This window comes from Lepidochelys kempii, chromosome 12, assembly GCF_965140265.1.
Source record: "Lepidochelys kempii isolate rLepKem1 chromosome 12, rLepKem1.hap2, whole genome shotgun sequence".
In the NCBI taxonomy this organism is placed as follows: domain Eukaryota; kingdom Metazoa; phylum Chordata; order Testudines; family Cheloniidae; genus Lepidochelys; species Lepidochelys kempii.
In genome coordinates, this window is record NC_133267.1 from 39446569 (window position 1) to 39462225 (window position 15657).

General features: G+C 55.0%; 1 protein-coding gene across 4 annotated transcripts in view; it reads left to right on the top strand.

The window, feature by feature from the left end:
• ACSF3 (acyl-CoA synthetase family member 3) overlaps positions 1 to 4643 on the top strand; it is a 110172-nt gene extending 105529 nt beyond the window's left edge. For all 4 annotated transcript variants that reach the window (XM_073308226.1, XM_073308229.1, XM_073308227.1 and 1 more), the window contains one exon: positions 4311 to 4643. In XM_073308226.1, the coding sequence (XP_073164327.1) occupies positions 4311 to 4428 (118 nt within the window). In that variant the 3' untranslated portion in view covers positions 4429 to 4643. The remainder of the gene's footprint in view (positions 1 to 4310) is intronic.
• Positions 4644 to 15657: the final 11014 nt, after the last annotated feature.

Here is a 15657-nt window from a genome sequence, read left to right on the forward strand (position 1 = left end):
AACAAAACCAAAGTGGTGCACTGGGTTAGAGCCGAGCTGTAAAGCAGCACTGTCTGCCACAGGGCCTGGGGCTGCAGAAAGGTCAGCAACTCCTGAGAGCCGGGTGCTAACTACTCGCTGTGCAGGTGGTAATGGAAAGGAATGGGCTGCGCTCCCCAGAAGTGCGCTTGACGAATGGTGCGGTAACGGTCTGATTCTCTGCCACACTAGTGGAAGTTACACCCTCGAAAGCTAGAAGGGGCTGTGCAGTGAAGTGGGGGAATGGGGCACAGTCACTCATGGAACACACAGTGTAGCAGAGAACAGGAGCTAAAGCAGGGACCTTGGGGCAGAAGCATCATGTTTCCTCCCCACTTGTTTCCACCAAAGCGGGGACCTTTGCTCAGGTCTCAGCCGATAATGCTGCTATCTTCCCCCCATCCTCCTTCCTGTCCATTTGTTCATCAGCCTTGGGAAGCCCATCCATCAGGTCTCCTCTCCATCCCAGCGGGGGGCCGTAAGGCCCAGCACAACAAAAGGAGCCCTTCCAACACCCATTTGCAGGAGCAGTTGCAGTAAAGGTGCCTGTGGCTCAGAGGCAAACAGTGGCACAGCATTTCTGCACTGAAACCCTGGGCTAATTTTCCAAAACCTGGCCAAAAGCTATTCATTTGGGCTTGACACGCTAGGCACAGAGCCAGTACTGATTGGAGGGAGAGCCGGGCCAGGCCCCGAGGACCCTGGGAGTCTCCGCAGCAGCCGAGCGATGGAGAAGCAGAATCCCTTTTGTTTATTATCATTGTTGTTGTTATTATTTATTTTACTATTCCACTAGCAAACTATATAGTCCTGGAGCCATTTGTGTTCCTGGAGACTCCTTTCCCTAGGGCTGCAGATCGTTCTGGGGAGGCTGGCACTATTTCACAAACAGTAGGAATACTTGTTTCATCAAGGGCTGCACAGCTGGCCAATTAAAGATTCCCCTGGATTTGCAAAATCGCAGTTGGAAGACTACAATTGAGGAAATGGAAAGAAGATTCTAGCTGGCCAGCTGCTGCTCTGATTAAACAATTACTTAGTGGGAGAAAAAAATCAAACAAAGGAACCAACCCCACACTGGCTGGTCCAACAGAGCAGCCAAGTCTGAGCCCCAGCATCCTGCCTCCTGCTGTCACTGCCTCCCGCAGTAAAAACATATTCATCCTTTTACACCCACTAGTCTGGGAACCCTGAAGATACCTGGCAGTCTGCTCCATACCTTTACCTTGATTCACTCTTGGAATCTATGGCTGGGACTCACCTCCTGGAGAGGGGGAAGCAGCTCTAATGTATTCACAAATCTCCACTAGCAAAAAAGGGATGTACCTCCCCGTCACTGGGACTGAGGCGTTGAGACGGGAGTGCGGCGGGGGGGGAAGTTGGAGATGAAGGCACCACAGTGTGTTCGTTTGATAGCCGCTGTGCTTGTCTTACTGATAGGATTGGAGTTGTCTCCAGCAGTTCCCTTTATCCTTACCTGTTACAGCCCTTGCCCACATAGCCACCATCCCACATACTGTCTAGACGGCAGTTCAGAAAGACCATCCTGGCCTGTCTCAAATTAAATCCTTGACTCTAAGCTGGTGCCCAACAAGGCACAGTCCCCAGAATGCCAGGATGCAATGCTGTTTGTAATTACTCTTTAGCATGAGCCCTGCAGTCACAGATGTTTCCTGTGGCACTGTCTGAACCAGCACATGCAGGTGTGCCCAGACGCTTCAACCAGTCCTCCCTTACTGTCTCCAGTTAGTGCGTCTTCCCAAAGCACAGGCAGGGAGATCTGTGCTGCTCTGTGACCTCTCTGCTTTTGTCTTTGCCTGGGCTTTGTTCGCCTTTGTCTAGTCACAATCTGCCCTTCAGTCAAGCCAGTCCACAGGGAGAGAGCTCTCCCATCTCCTCTGTTCACGGTGCTTAGACCCTCTCCGGCTTACACTGTGATTCTTTGCCGTGCGCAGCAAAGATAGTGAAGAGAGGAGAAATCCAGCCAGTGTCTCCTGTGCCTTAGAAGGGGCAGCGAGAGCCCCAGGAAGCATCCCTGCCCCTTGCCCATGTGCTGTCTGGTGCTGTCTCCCAGCACCACGCTCATGCTGGCTTTTCCCCTCAGTCCACGTCGGTCCCTCTCGCTCTGTCTCTCCCCTTTATTTTGTGTGTCACTTACGTTTGTTTTGCCCCTTTCTCGCACTCCCTGGCAGGCGACACATGTCCCTCTTCAGAGTGATTCATTTTGCAGCTTTCGCCTCCAATCTCATTTCATGGTGACAGGCGCCATCCTGAGTTAGAGCCGTCCATATGGCAGGATGTGTTGATCATTGGGTTTGGAAGGGGGAGGAGGGATGGTGGTTGAAGAGCTCAGTGGACTTGGCATGTTGCATTAGAATCAGTGTTAGGGAGCTGCCTGTCGGAGTTGGTTATGGCCCCAGGTTCCTGATATGCAGGCAGCAGAAGGCGAGAGACAAGCCCCCTGCTCTTCAAAGGCTGAAGAGACTTGGTTGCTGAGCTAGCTCTGTGCTGAGACTCCCTCCTGTGAAAGAGAGAAGGAACATGGGCCTGCGTGTGTGGAAGAGCGTGCACATCTGTGCGAAAGGGCACACAAGTTAGCCTGGGCAGAGTTAGCCATTGAGCATAGCTGGCCGGCCTGCGAGCTCATCTGTTACGTTCTCAGCAAAGCAACTAGTAACGAGGAGACCCACTTAGAATTGTGTAATTCTGCATGGCTTTGCTTCCTTAATGATATTACTCTGCGTTTATCATTTGTTTTCCCTGCCACTGCTAATCGTAAGGATTGATTAGTATCCATTCGGAGCTATCCATTCTGCTCACTGAAGGCAGTTCATCCTCCCCTCTCTGGGGGCACGCGCAGAGGTCTGTGGTGCATTTTTTAACCAACTGGCGTGCACAGGCAATGGGGGTGTGAAGGGACTCGGAAGCCCAGTAGGACTGTGATTGTCTCGTCCGTCCCCAGCCAACAGCTGGTTTGGGTCACAAGTGACGTGAGTCTCACTCGGTATCTTAGAGGGGACGTCCCCATATCCCCAGCTGAAAGTGACTCCACGGCTGACACTCCCAGCAAACTTGGGAAGGGCCAGCTGCTGCGGAGGCATCTCACTCAAACACGCTGCACCTCTCCCAGGGCTTTTGGCACTGTTCTCCTTGCTTCCCCAGCTCCTTGGGTCTGCACAGGCCCTACTGGGAGGGACCTGATTTCTAATTCCCTATGCTAGGAAGAGGCTCTTACTGCCAATGCGTCAGCTCCCCCCCGCGAACTCACGACTTTCGTCAAGCCCCAGGTGTGGGACTCCTTCCCTGAGGGTCTCTCTGCAGCGCCTCCCTGGGCTTGGAGCCATACCTGGGCTTGTGTGTGTCTGAGTGAGCCAGGGCGCTTCCTGAAGCTGACACACCGGTGATGTCACGCTCCTGTGATTGTGAAATCATAGCCCAGCCCCACAGTGGAATGAACTGGGAGAGGGGGCTGCTCACACCAGATCCATTATGGTCATCGGCAGTGATGAGGCCGCTCTGGTGGTGAATCCTTAGGAAGTGGCAAGTCGTGGGTCCAGCGAGGGCAGATGTCACACGTTAACGGGAGGCTGCCTGTCCCATGGTCTTCCTGAAATGACTCTCCTCTGGGCGGGATTTCACAGATGCGTCCATCACACTCGGATCCGCTGAACCTTCCACGCCATGATCTTGCTGTGTTGCCAGAATCCTTTGTTTCCTCTATGAGCCTTGCCAGAGCCCTGCCATGTTGTCCCACCATAATGGCCCTGTTTACAGGTGTCTCTGTTGTGCTTCGCTGGGGAGCTAGTTGTGGACAGATCTGCTTGGTCCTGCACGACTAAGAGGATCATGTTTACCCCCAGTGGTGCAGTCTGTTAAGGCCGGGATTGGGATTTCTCAGATGCATTCTGTTGCTGGCTGTAGAACTTGAGTCGTCTGCCAGAACTGGGTTAACCCTTCACATTCCTGGAAAGGGAAGCTTTGCTCTGTGTGTGTGTTGCATTAGATGAGGAAAGGGTTGTGATTAACCCTTTCCTTGCAGTCATAGAGTCAGAACCCTTTTCTCTTTCTGCTTTATTGGATGTTCTTATCTCAAGTTTTTTAACCCCTCAACTCCCATGTGTGCCACCATCCCATGATTTGAGGGAGCCCCTCTTGAAGTTTCATCTTCCTTTTACTGTATCTACAGCGACTGCTGTCCCCAGAGAGAGTGGAGCATACCATCTGGAGGCTCTGGAAGGGAGGTACCACTGTAATGGTGAGGGTTATTGAAAAAGTATGTTTCTGTGTTCCAGGGACTCCATGGCGTTCTACACTGTCCCCACAGAGCTGCTCCTGGTGGAGGAGATCCCACGCAATCAAATGGGAAAAGTCAACAAGAAGCAGCTTCTCAAGCACTTCTACCCAACCTAGTGAGGCACCAGGCTGAGAGCAGGAGCCAATCGAGATGGCTCTCCCCGTCATGCCTGCTGCCCGAATGGAGTCTCTCTGAGGAGCTTTCATGCATCCTAGTGCAATGGGTTTGCCTTGAAAATGATACTAATCAGGTGTTGTCAGTGATTTCTGCAGTGGCGGCTCTGTGCTTGTCATGCTGGGATTGTCAGTCAATAAAAGCTTGTTTTATTCCACATGGTCTCCTCATTGGTTGAGCAGGACCTGGAGAAGAGCAAGGTTATGTTCCTTCTGTAGGAGCCATGCTCAAGAGTCTCAGAGCCACCCCCCCATCGACACTGAGCAGCCAGGCCCAGGAATAAATTGTGTGTGTGAATACCAGGGAGGTCTGAAATATTTTCAAGTAAGAGGAGTGTCCTACGTGCATGCCAGGGCTGATAATGGAGGACTTCGGCCTCCTGAGGACTTGCTGGGCAGTCCCTGGTCCACTGAGTTGTGTTTAGATGGATGGGAGATGCCAAGGGGAGCAGGCTGTGTTGGGGGTTGGGCTGAGGGGAGAAGGAGAATGTCGCCATGTATGTCCCATCGTTCAGTCCAGCATCCCTCCTGCAGGCTCAGGCTGATGGGATCCATTCTGCACCCCAGGGAGAAGCCATGTGGGCTGGAGTGAAATGGAGCCAGCCTCGTTGCCAAGAGTCCTGCAGTCATTGTCCAGGCAGAGCTTGGTTTTGAAGGGGGTTTCCACCTGGCTTCCTGCTTTGGACTGCGGTGTGCTGTCCCCTCCACCAGTTTATGGCAATTATGGCATAATCCTGCAAACCAACAGGAGCTGATGGCATTCAGCACAGGACAGACGGTGACCTACCCAGCTGACTGTGCCCAGGCAGTAGGAGTCAGTTTGTGACAACAGGCCCTTCCCATTCAACGTGGGATGAATGGCTCTGTTTATAAGGGTGCACGGTCACGGGCTGCTTTGCCATTGTCTCCGGCGGCAATTCTCCAGGAGTTTCGGGAAACTTACAGGGTAAGCGCCAGGAGGACACCGAATTATTTGTCTCTTCTAAATCAGAGTCTGAGTTATATGGAAATGGCCTTAATACCCGACAGGGGTGGTCCCTGTACCATGCAGTCTGCACAGATAGTCAGCAGCGAGGCACGCAGAGAATCTACTTAACACTGTGTCGTTCCCAGGTAAGAGTGGCACATGGCTAGGACGGACTTTACACTGTAAGATGAGGTCTTGGCATGGAGGGGAAGATCTGTACAGGAACTCCTGAACTCCTTCCTCCCTGTCTTCGTGTCTCTCTGCATGCTCATCCTAGCTCTTCTATATCTCTCAGCCTCAGGCCATATGCAACTCATCCCAGATGAAATTACTCTTTAAATTAAACTCCTCTCTTCAGCCATCCGCAGTGATGCCTGTTAATTCTGCCTTGCTTTCCGCGCTTCCCTCCGACTTTCCCCCCGTGGTGGGATTTTTGTTGTGCTTTGTTTTGTTTTTATGGAGCAGTTAAAGAGTCCGTCATTTAGGGGAGTCTAATCTCTTTGTGGGAACGTCTAATAACCTGCTGTAAATTGATATCTGTCCGTTGGCATGCTTCACCACACGCCTCCTTCTGTTTTCCTGCAGATGTGAAGAAGCAGTAATTAGAGAAGCACAAATAAATACAAACTGCTCTTAATAACCCACACGCAGCTCTCTCTCTCCTCCCCGCTCTGTGCCCAGGAAATGCTTTCTCCTCATGGCTGCCCTGGGCTGTCTAAGTGCAGACGTGACGGTGGTGCCCATCCAGGTGCAGGGTTTATGCAGGCCCATGTGCTTTGTTTTGACCCCAGGCTTCCCTTCTGCATGGAGAGTGGACTTCAGAGGGGCCGTGTCTGTGGGTATTCTGCCTGGCGGATTCACGGGGCGCTGTTGCCATTTGCCAGCGTTTCAGGAACAGCGCCTGGCCAAGCCTTCCAGGTGAGAGGAAATGATCCAGAGCCCCCCTCCGCCGGAGGGGTGGCAGGGTCCACAGGCTGCCACCCCTGCTAGCTGTGGGGAAACCACACTAATGGCTGGTGGGGGAGGAGGGTTCCCACCACTGCCAGAGTGGAAGGGAGCTGGTTGGGGGCTGAGGACAGATCTGAGCCTTGATTTGCTTTCTTTGCAGAGTTTGTTTTAAAAGCAAAGCACAATATACAGAGTTGGGGCAGGGGGAGGTTTAGCTTATCTGAAGCATGCAAAGGCTAATCCCCCAGGGTAATACACAGCACCCGGGAAGTAGAGATCACCTGCCAGGAACCAGCCCGTGGAAGTGGCGCGCAGGGCATTGGAGAGCGATCGGGCCATTCTAGCCGAGAGGCACCTGGGAGATGTGACTGTAACACCAGGACTGTACCTCCCACGGGAATAATCATAGAAGGGGCTAGGTTCCCAAAAGCCAACATCCACATGAGTGGAGAGCCGGGGCCCTTTCGGGGGGAGGGAGGGGACATGTACACGGCCTGCAGGTTGGGCACCTGTAAAATAGGCTTTTGAAATCTGGCTGGAGATGGTGCCTTAATGTTTTGCCTGGCGACTTCCCAGCTGATCCGTCCTCTCGTTTGCAGACGGATTCCGAGCCCATCCCTTAGCTCCCTGCCTCCAACCCCTTTGGTAAGGCACTGAGTCCAGCTTCTCAGTTTCCAGCAAGAGCTTCCAGTCCCCAACTCCCTGTGCTGAGCTGCTGCTTCCCCCTCCCTGCTTCACAGCAGGTTGCCGGGGCCTTCTCTGCTCATCATCCGTCAGAGCTGCTGACAGCTGTACCGAAGCCCCCCCACCTCTGTGCAAACACTGTGCTCATTTCAGATGCTGCAGCCTGCTCAGAGCAGACCCCACGGAGATCTTACACTCCACTCTCAAATTAGAAACAGGAGCCAGGCACCGGGGGAGCTGCGCTACTGACAGCTCGATAAAAATCTGTTTGCTGCTTCCTCCTCTCACACTCACCTGGCTACGGGGGAAAAACAGTCACAAAAAGCCTTTGATCTCAGCTGATGGGCTCCTTGATAGAGACTCGCTCTGCTCCCAGGAAGTGTGGCTGTCCAGGCTGCCTTGATGGGAATCTCTCTCATAAAGGTGGCAGGAAACCCTGTGCTCTCTCCTTCCCGCCCCCACCCACCTCCCCACTCAGCCATCCCAGGAAAGATCGAGGCTGGTACTGGAAGGGAGCGGGTGGCCTAACGCAGGTCAGTGCTGCGGCCCAGCTGGTACTTGTGATGTGCCCCACCACCTGGGCCCTGCCCACCCCTGGGTGTACAGGAAGCAGGAAGGCAAGCTGCACTTTGCTGCAGATTTCTGCATCCCAGCACACGCAGAATGGGGATGTGCGGGGAAGGCCCCATAAGGAGAGAGTCGGTTAATGTAGCAAACTCCCGGCAGGCCTGGTGCACGTCACCAAGATTCACAGGGCAGGGAGGTGTTGTTTCAATAGTGTCCACAGGGGGTGCTGCAGGTCAGGACTGAGGGGCGTGGGGATCTCTGCTGGGCTAGCAGAGGGTGGTGGGAGGCTGCGCCGGGGGACACTGGCAAAGCGGCGTATGGGATGCTCACCCGGCACTGGCCCACGGTACGCTCCATCTCCCCACTGCCATCAGCCCCTCGTCTGCATGGGCACTGAGCACGCTGGGGGTAGGAGCGATCTGCCCCCAAGAGGATAAAGCGGGTGTGTGGAGGATGCGCTCCTGAGCGGTCAAAGGGATTGTGCACTGCGTGTCCTGTCTGCTCCAGGCACCCACGCATCATTCCAGATTCCTCGGGGGGCGGGGGCGGAGCCGTGCTCCCTGCCCGGGCCGTGCGTGCTCTCTGCAGCCCTGTTCCCAGGGAGGCCAGGGGCCTCCGCTCGGGGTTCAGTGCTGCTCCCACAGCCCTCTCTGCACACGCCTGATCAGCCGGCGCTTCTGTGTGCCTGACGTTGAACAACTCTTCGCACTCGGCTTCTGGAGAGAGCAGCAGCTCCGCCACCGCCGGCCATGGTGGAGCGATGGTTCCTGGGTCTGCTGATAGCCTGGCTCAGACAGCCGAGGAAGAGAGCGTGCGGGGGGCTGGGGGAGTGTCACCTGTGACTGGGTTCAGGGAGAGCGACTGAGCAGTGTATTCGTGCAGAGAAAGTCAGGGAGATACGGGACGGGGGCGTGTGCAGGCCGGCGGCCGGGATGGACTCTGCTCAGGAATCGCTCCGTTCCCGTTCCCACGCCAGCTGTGGGGTGAGGTTCGAGTGAGACCCAGGAGCAGCTGGGCCCGGAGCGGGCGCATCTCCTGCCAGAAGAGAAGTGGGATGAAATTCCCGTCCAGGTCCTAGGGGTCACCAGGCTAGAGCGCGGCGAAGGCAGGGCTGAAATCAGCCCTTCGGCTGCAGTAGCTTCCTGAAGGTTGGGTAGTTGGAGGATGGGCTATAACACAGAGCGAATGACGCCTTCCTCCCCCCTGGCTCTAGCTGGGCTAGACTGAGCTCTCTGGGGCAAGGGCTTTCTGTCTGTACAGCCCCGAGCCCAGCGGCCACAGTGAGGGTGCAGCTCGCACGGCGGTTCTGGCGGCGGAGGCTTGCAGAACACAGGGGAATAGTAGAACTGTAGTTGAGTGAAGCAGGAAGGCAGGAGCTGTCCTCGGGCGCTCTCCCAGCCGCAGCCTGGGGCCATCAGCCCTGAAGAAGTGCTGGGTTGCTCATGGCTGGATGAAGACTGGGATGTACAAACCTCTCCTCCAGCTGCCTCCGCACCCTGCAGACTCCAGGCCTGCCCCGCAGGGCCAGCCAGCCCCAGTCATGGGTTACGAGCGGCTCCCCTGAACTGTGGGTTGGCTCCCCTGCCGAATCAGGTGCCTGGTGCTCCGGCTCCAGTTCCCTCCCCGGCTGCCAGCGCCTGCCAGGGGTGATGAGCGGTGGGGGAGATTCTCTCCCCCCGCGCCAACCGGCCTGTCTGGGTGACTCCCCAGCCAGAGAGAGACCAGCCCGCGGCTAGGCAGGGTGAGCGGCGCTGCTTCCGAGCAAAATGCCTCGTGGGTTGCAGGGAGGCTGAGGCTGTCATGAGACGGGGTCACATGGCCACCGCAGAGCAGCCCCCCGCATGCCTGCTCCCCGCTTTCAACCTGGACTTTCTGCCCGGCCTGAGCTGGGTTTGCTGCAGACGCTGGGCTTGGGCGTGCTGTCCAGCCATGCCTGCCAGGGCCCAGCTGCCTGGGGCTCTGGGACATTGGTGTGAGACGCCTCTGGAGCAGCTGCCCCCAGGCATGCAGTGGGCACAGCGTGCCATGGCCCTCGGCTGAAGGTCGCCGGTTTCCTGGAGGACAGGGAGTATTGATAGGCCGGACCTTTATAAACGGATTTTTGTCCCTGTTTGACCTCAGACGTGCTGTGGAAAACAGACCCAGAGGCTCCTCAGAGGCGGGGGGAATCAATAAGCTCCGGGAGGCGGAGGGAATACCCTCGCTGCGAGCAGCAGAGATGCCGGGGCGCGGGAGTGGGAGAGGGGACCGTAAATAGAGGCACCTGCGTGGCAGATTTTCCTGCCCCCATGGGAGCGGACTGAGGCCATCCATCTTGTGCTGGCAGCTAGAGGGCAGGCAGGATGGATGGTGGGTGGGAATTGAACTGGCGGCTCGGGGGGCTGGGGCGGAGGCCGGAGGGGAGGAGTAATCAGGCCCCTTGCTGTGAGGATGATGGAGTGTCCCAGCTCCTCGCGGTGGCCCCGGAGCCTGCCGGGGGAGCGTCTGTGGGAATGCAGCCAGCCCGCTGGAGCATGGAGGGTGAGGCTTGCAGGGGCGGAGGGGTGGGGGGGGGAAGAGAAGAGAGAGGATGCAGGGGAGCCGTGATCTCTGCACCTGCTTTTCAGAGAGCCCACAGGTGACTCCGCACCTGGCTCAAAATCCTGGGGTGGGGCGGCGGGCAGTAAAGTCCACTGCCCTGGGTCACACTGCTCAGGATGGGGGGGCGGGGCACACGTGGATTTCACCAGTGCCATGGCAGCGTTAGCAAGAGGGGAGATCTGATTCCCCTGGAGATCCCAGGCTGTGATGATGCAGAGAAAAATTTCCCTAGAAAAAGGTTATTTCTTTAATTTGGGGCCAGGGAAAGTGTCGGGTCAGCACTAGTGGGACTGCTGGCCCCTGTTACCCGCAGGGCAGGGCAGGGCGGACTTACCCAGAGCTCCTATGGCAGTCCGGGGGGGCCATCCAGGCCATTGAGGGGCTGTGTCACGACTTGCCCTGCAGCTGGGGCTGCCTCCCAATGCTTTGCTGCTGTAGCTCCCACCTGGGCTCCCCATAACGGTCAGACAGCAGCTGATCACCCCCTGCGTGTCTGTGTCTAGCCACAGCTCTGACCCCAGCAGCCCATCCGCAGACACCGGTCACACTCTGGCTTCCAGCAGCCTTGGTCACTACTCGCCGGGTGACACTGACACACTCCCCATCCCCAATTGTCCCCAGAAATGTGTTCTGCACAGCCCTGCCCGCTCCTGGACAGTCCAGATAGATTAGGGCCATTGCCTCTCTAAGCAGATCAACGTATAAGAGTCTGCTACCTTAGAGGAAGTTACCCAAACAATCCACAGCACTGGATTAATTTTAATTAAAGCAGCCTGTTCCTCCCTGTCACACTCCGTCTCTCTCTCCGGCCCCTGGCTGTGTGTCCTCCGGCTGCATATGCAGTTTTATGGGCCTGCAGAGACATTTGGGAGCGAGAACACCTGTGAACTTCCCTGGACTTTTGCAAAGCTGTCGCCACTGCTCCAGGACCGTGCGGAGGAGAGGCAGGGAGTTCATCCGTGGAGAACCCATCATTTCAAGCATTAGGGAGCTCGACCCAGGCATTAAGGAACACAAACAACCCCAATCCCAGCTTCCTTCTCTGAGCTGTCTGCCAAGGAAGGTCAGTGCTCCCTCCGAGGTGTTGGCCTGAAAACAAACAGGAGAGCCACTCTTCCCCGCTGCCCCCCCACACACACACACTGCCGCTCTATTTCTTGCTGGAATGTGTCCCCTTGCATCTTGGCTGGACTCAGACATCAGTGAGGAAGGCAGCTCCTAGGAAATCTGGGCCGTTTTACTGCTCTGGTCTCCTGCAAAACAGCAGGGACAGAGCTCAGAGCAGCCTAGTCCAGGTCCGCGGCTATGCTGGGAACTGTAGAGAGGGCACAGAAAGATCACGGAGCTGTAGCATGAACCACTTCTCTTGTTGTATTGCACAAGAGAGAGCTGGCTGGGTGGTGGCAGGGCGGAGCTCATGGGCTGGGGAGAGAGTGGCACTCCAGAGGGGAAAGTCTCCTCTCTTCTCTCTCAGCAAACTCAGGCTGGGGAGCAAGAAGCTGCAGGATGCAAGGCTTTGATGGGGATGCTGGTGTGGGGGGACCGCACATGTCTTCTCTCTGGGGCTGCTTGGCACATGCCTTCGGGAGCCATTGAACGAGGAAGGCGAGCCCTAGTTCTGAGGTCTGAGCGGGGGTCCCTGGAAAAATAATCCACAAGTAACTAGATGGAATAACTTCGAGTGAGGCAGTCCTATAACATCTGTGAGGAAGCACAATTAGTGAACATCTAGAGAACATCTGGGGACATGCACAGGGTGAAACAAAGCAGGGCTATTGGGTGCATCAACTGTGCAATTCCTGAGTCCCATGCCCCTACCTTCTGCCTGCACCAGGCCATCCATTAGTGTGTTCCCTTTGCACTGCTTGTATTGCGCTATGACTTGTGAAGCTATGCACATAAGTGTTCAGATGCCCTGGTGATGGGCACCGTATAAACACCTCACTGGACACAGGAGATCCCTGTTGTTGGATACGGGTAACTCAGACATTCGGCTCTTGTAGCAATTTGACACCCGCTTTGCCCAGGTGGCAGCGACCCCAGCTAGCGCGAGGCAATGGAAAAGCAGACCCAGGCCAGTTAGTGCATCCATTAGAATAGAATAATAATAATTAATAATACGCTCTTGGGGAACGATTTTCAGCCAGGGATCTCAAAGCACATTACACAGGGGAAACAGGTGTCGAGGGGGGATGTGGCCACGGCCCCTTGTCCCCCTGCCAAGATGGGTGCCCACTGGCATGATGTTTGTGCTGTGTACTGTGGCATCCTTGTCCATTACTACTTTCTAGCCTTGGCTTGGTAACTCCTTATAAGCAGCTACACTCATGTCCTCTTCAGTGCACTGAACTAACTCGGGTCATGTGATCAGTGGGAGTAGCTTGGGATCATGTGATCCCAGGTCATTCCAGTCACCTGAAGAAGGCTTCTACCATCTCAGTTCCTTTGACCAGTTCCATGCATGTGAACTGGCCCACTGGTAATGTGCTAATAACTTTTGCAGATGACACAAAGCTGGGAGGTATTGCCAATACAGAGGAGGACCGGAATATCATACAAGAAGATGTGGATGATCTTGAAAATGAGTAATAGAAATGGGATGAAATTTAATAGTGCAAAGTGCAAGGTCATGCACTTCAGGACTAACAATGAGAATTTTTGCTATAAGCTGGGGATGTAGCCGTTGGAACCAACAGAGGAGAAGGAAGATCTACTCTGTATTGGTTGATTACAAGGTAACCATGAGCCGTCAATGTGATGAGGATGTGAGAAAGGCGAACACAGTCCTGGGGTGCATCAAGCGAGGTATTTCCAGTAGACAGGGAAGTGTTGTTACCATTGTACAAGGCGCTGGTGAGACCTCATCTGGAATAGTGTGTGCAATTCTGGTCTCCCATGTTTAAAGAGAGATTAATTCAAACTGGAACAGGTACAGAGAAGAGCTGCTAGGATGATCAGAGGACTGGAGAACCTCCCGGACGAGAGAGACTTAAGGAGCTTGGCTTGTTTAGCCTAAAAAAACAAAGACTGCGGAGATATGATTTGCTCTATATAAATGCATCAGAGGGATGAACACTAGGGAGGGGGAGGAGTTATTTCGGTTAAATGCCAATGTTGATACAAGAACAAATGGATATAAACTGGCCATCAATGAGTTTAGGCTTGAAATGAGGTGAAGGTTTCTAACCATCAGAGTGAAGTTCTGGAACAGCCTTCCAAGGGGGGCGGTGGGGGCAAAAAACCTAACTGGGCTCAAGACTGAGCTTGATAAATTTATTGAGGGGATGGCATGATGGGACTGCCTAGGTTGGCATGTAGGCAATCTGTGACCGCTAGCAGCAAATATCTCACGGCCAGAGACGAGACACGAGATGGGGAGGGCTCTGAGTTACTACAGAGAATTCTTTCCCAGGTGTCTGGCTGGTGAGTCTTGCCCACCCTGGTGGGTCTAACTGATTGCGACATTTGGGGCTGGGAAGGAATTTCCCCACAGGTCAGATTGGCAAAGACCCTGGTGGGTTTTCACCTTCCTCTGCAGTTTGGGGCATGGGTCACTTTCAGATTTAAACTAGAGTGGTGGATTCTCTGTAACCTGAAATCTTTAACCCATGACTTGGGGATGTCAATAACTCAGCCAGAGATCAGGGGTCTATTACAGGAGTGGGTGGGTGAAGTTCTGTGGCCTGCAAGGTGCAGGAGGTCAGACTAGATGATAATGATGGTCCCTTCTGGTCTTAAAGTCTATGAGTCTCTTCCGCCCCAGCTCCAGGGGAACTAGCTGTCGCTCCTTCGGGGCTGTTGTCAGAGGAGGCCAGTCTATTGAAGGTAACAGGACGGTATCTTTTTCTGCCCTGAAACAGCTGTGGAGGTCACCACTTGAGACGCTCTAGGCACTTGTCTGCTGCAGTTTCCACGATATGCATCTGATGAAGTGAGCTGTAGATCACGAAAGCTTATGCTCTAATAAATTGGTTAGTCTCTAAGGTGCCACAAGTACTCCTTTTCTTTCTAGGCACTTGTGTGTGGCACTGTTGTGAACTCCCTCCAGAATTCCCCTGCCTGTCCGTTCACCCAGCCCATCTGTCAAGCTGTTTCGGCTGCAGAAGTCACAGTGGTGTCTGGGCTCCCTTCTGGCATTGCAGGGCCAGCCCTGAGTACAGCGCGCTCGCACCATTGGCAGAGAGGGTGAAATGGCAGCGCAGCGGGCGGGGGTCCTGTCTAGCAGTGGCTGCAATGCCCCAAGCAGGCTGTGTGAGTTTGGGAGTGTTTGTGGATAATTCCCCTTCACATATGGGCCCCGTGCCCTGCGTCTGGCACAACAGAGACCAGCACAGAAACAGGGCCTTGGGCATCCTCAGCCCTTTATTCTGAGCACCGTGCAGTAACCCACTTTGCCTTCCTCACCCCACCTCTCCTCCAACACTTGCGGGCCCCCTCCTGGGGTCGGAGAGCAAGCACGCAGGCCCCTTTGATCCCCACAGCTGCCCATGCCTCCCTGGCTGGATTGGCCAGCAGAAGGCCAGGCTGAAAGCATGTTGGGTCCTCCGGGGGGGCAGGCTGGAGCAAGCAAGCGAGCGAGCGGGTGGAGTGGCTCATGGGGAAGGTGGCATGTCAGAGGCTGATGCAGGGGTTTCTGACTGGCCACAGGAGCTCCCCCAGGTGTTGTGCTGTCCTGTCGCTGCTGAGGAGGGGACTGCAATGTATGCATGCAGCACAGAGGTCCCGGGCATGGGGAACGGTTCCTGGTCACCGGGGTTTAGTCTGCTTGAGGCGTGTCAGGCACGGCAAGGCCATTGTTGTGGGGCTGTCCCCTGGGAGCCTCCCAGCTGCTGATGCATTGGGCTGCCCAGCTGGCAACTTCAGACCATTGCCCCAGCTGTGCTCACTGATTCTGCTTCTAGAAACACCTCCCTGCCCCCATCGCAAGAAGCGAAAATACCAGAAATGCCCCAGCCCTAGCGCACTGTTCTGATCTATTGCAGTACCACGGCGGGGCAATGAGCGACTCCCCCATGCTGTCCCACCCTGTCCCACATGGCCCCGGGGGTCTGTATTCTAGGGGAGCAAAGCCACAGCAGCAGCCAGCACTGCCCCCCTCCCCAGGCCAAACCCACTCCGTGTTCGCAATGTGGCTGTGTGGGGGGGAGCCAGAACCGTTCTGCAGGAACGCAGTGCTGAGCCTTTGTTAAAACATCAACGATGCAGTAAATTTTTTAACTTACCAAATAGATCAATATCAAATTATCATGTCTCACATTCATAACTCTTAAGCAAGCAACAATGGGGAGAGACAAGGTCACTGGAGAATAAATAGCAGCAAAAGCTCTTAATGATCTATCATTCTCGACAGCCCCAGGCACCCAGCACCGGGCCCCTGACAAGATCATTAATAAAACTCTGCAGGAACGCTATCGATTGTTTTGATG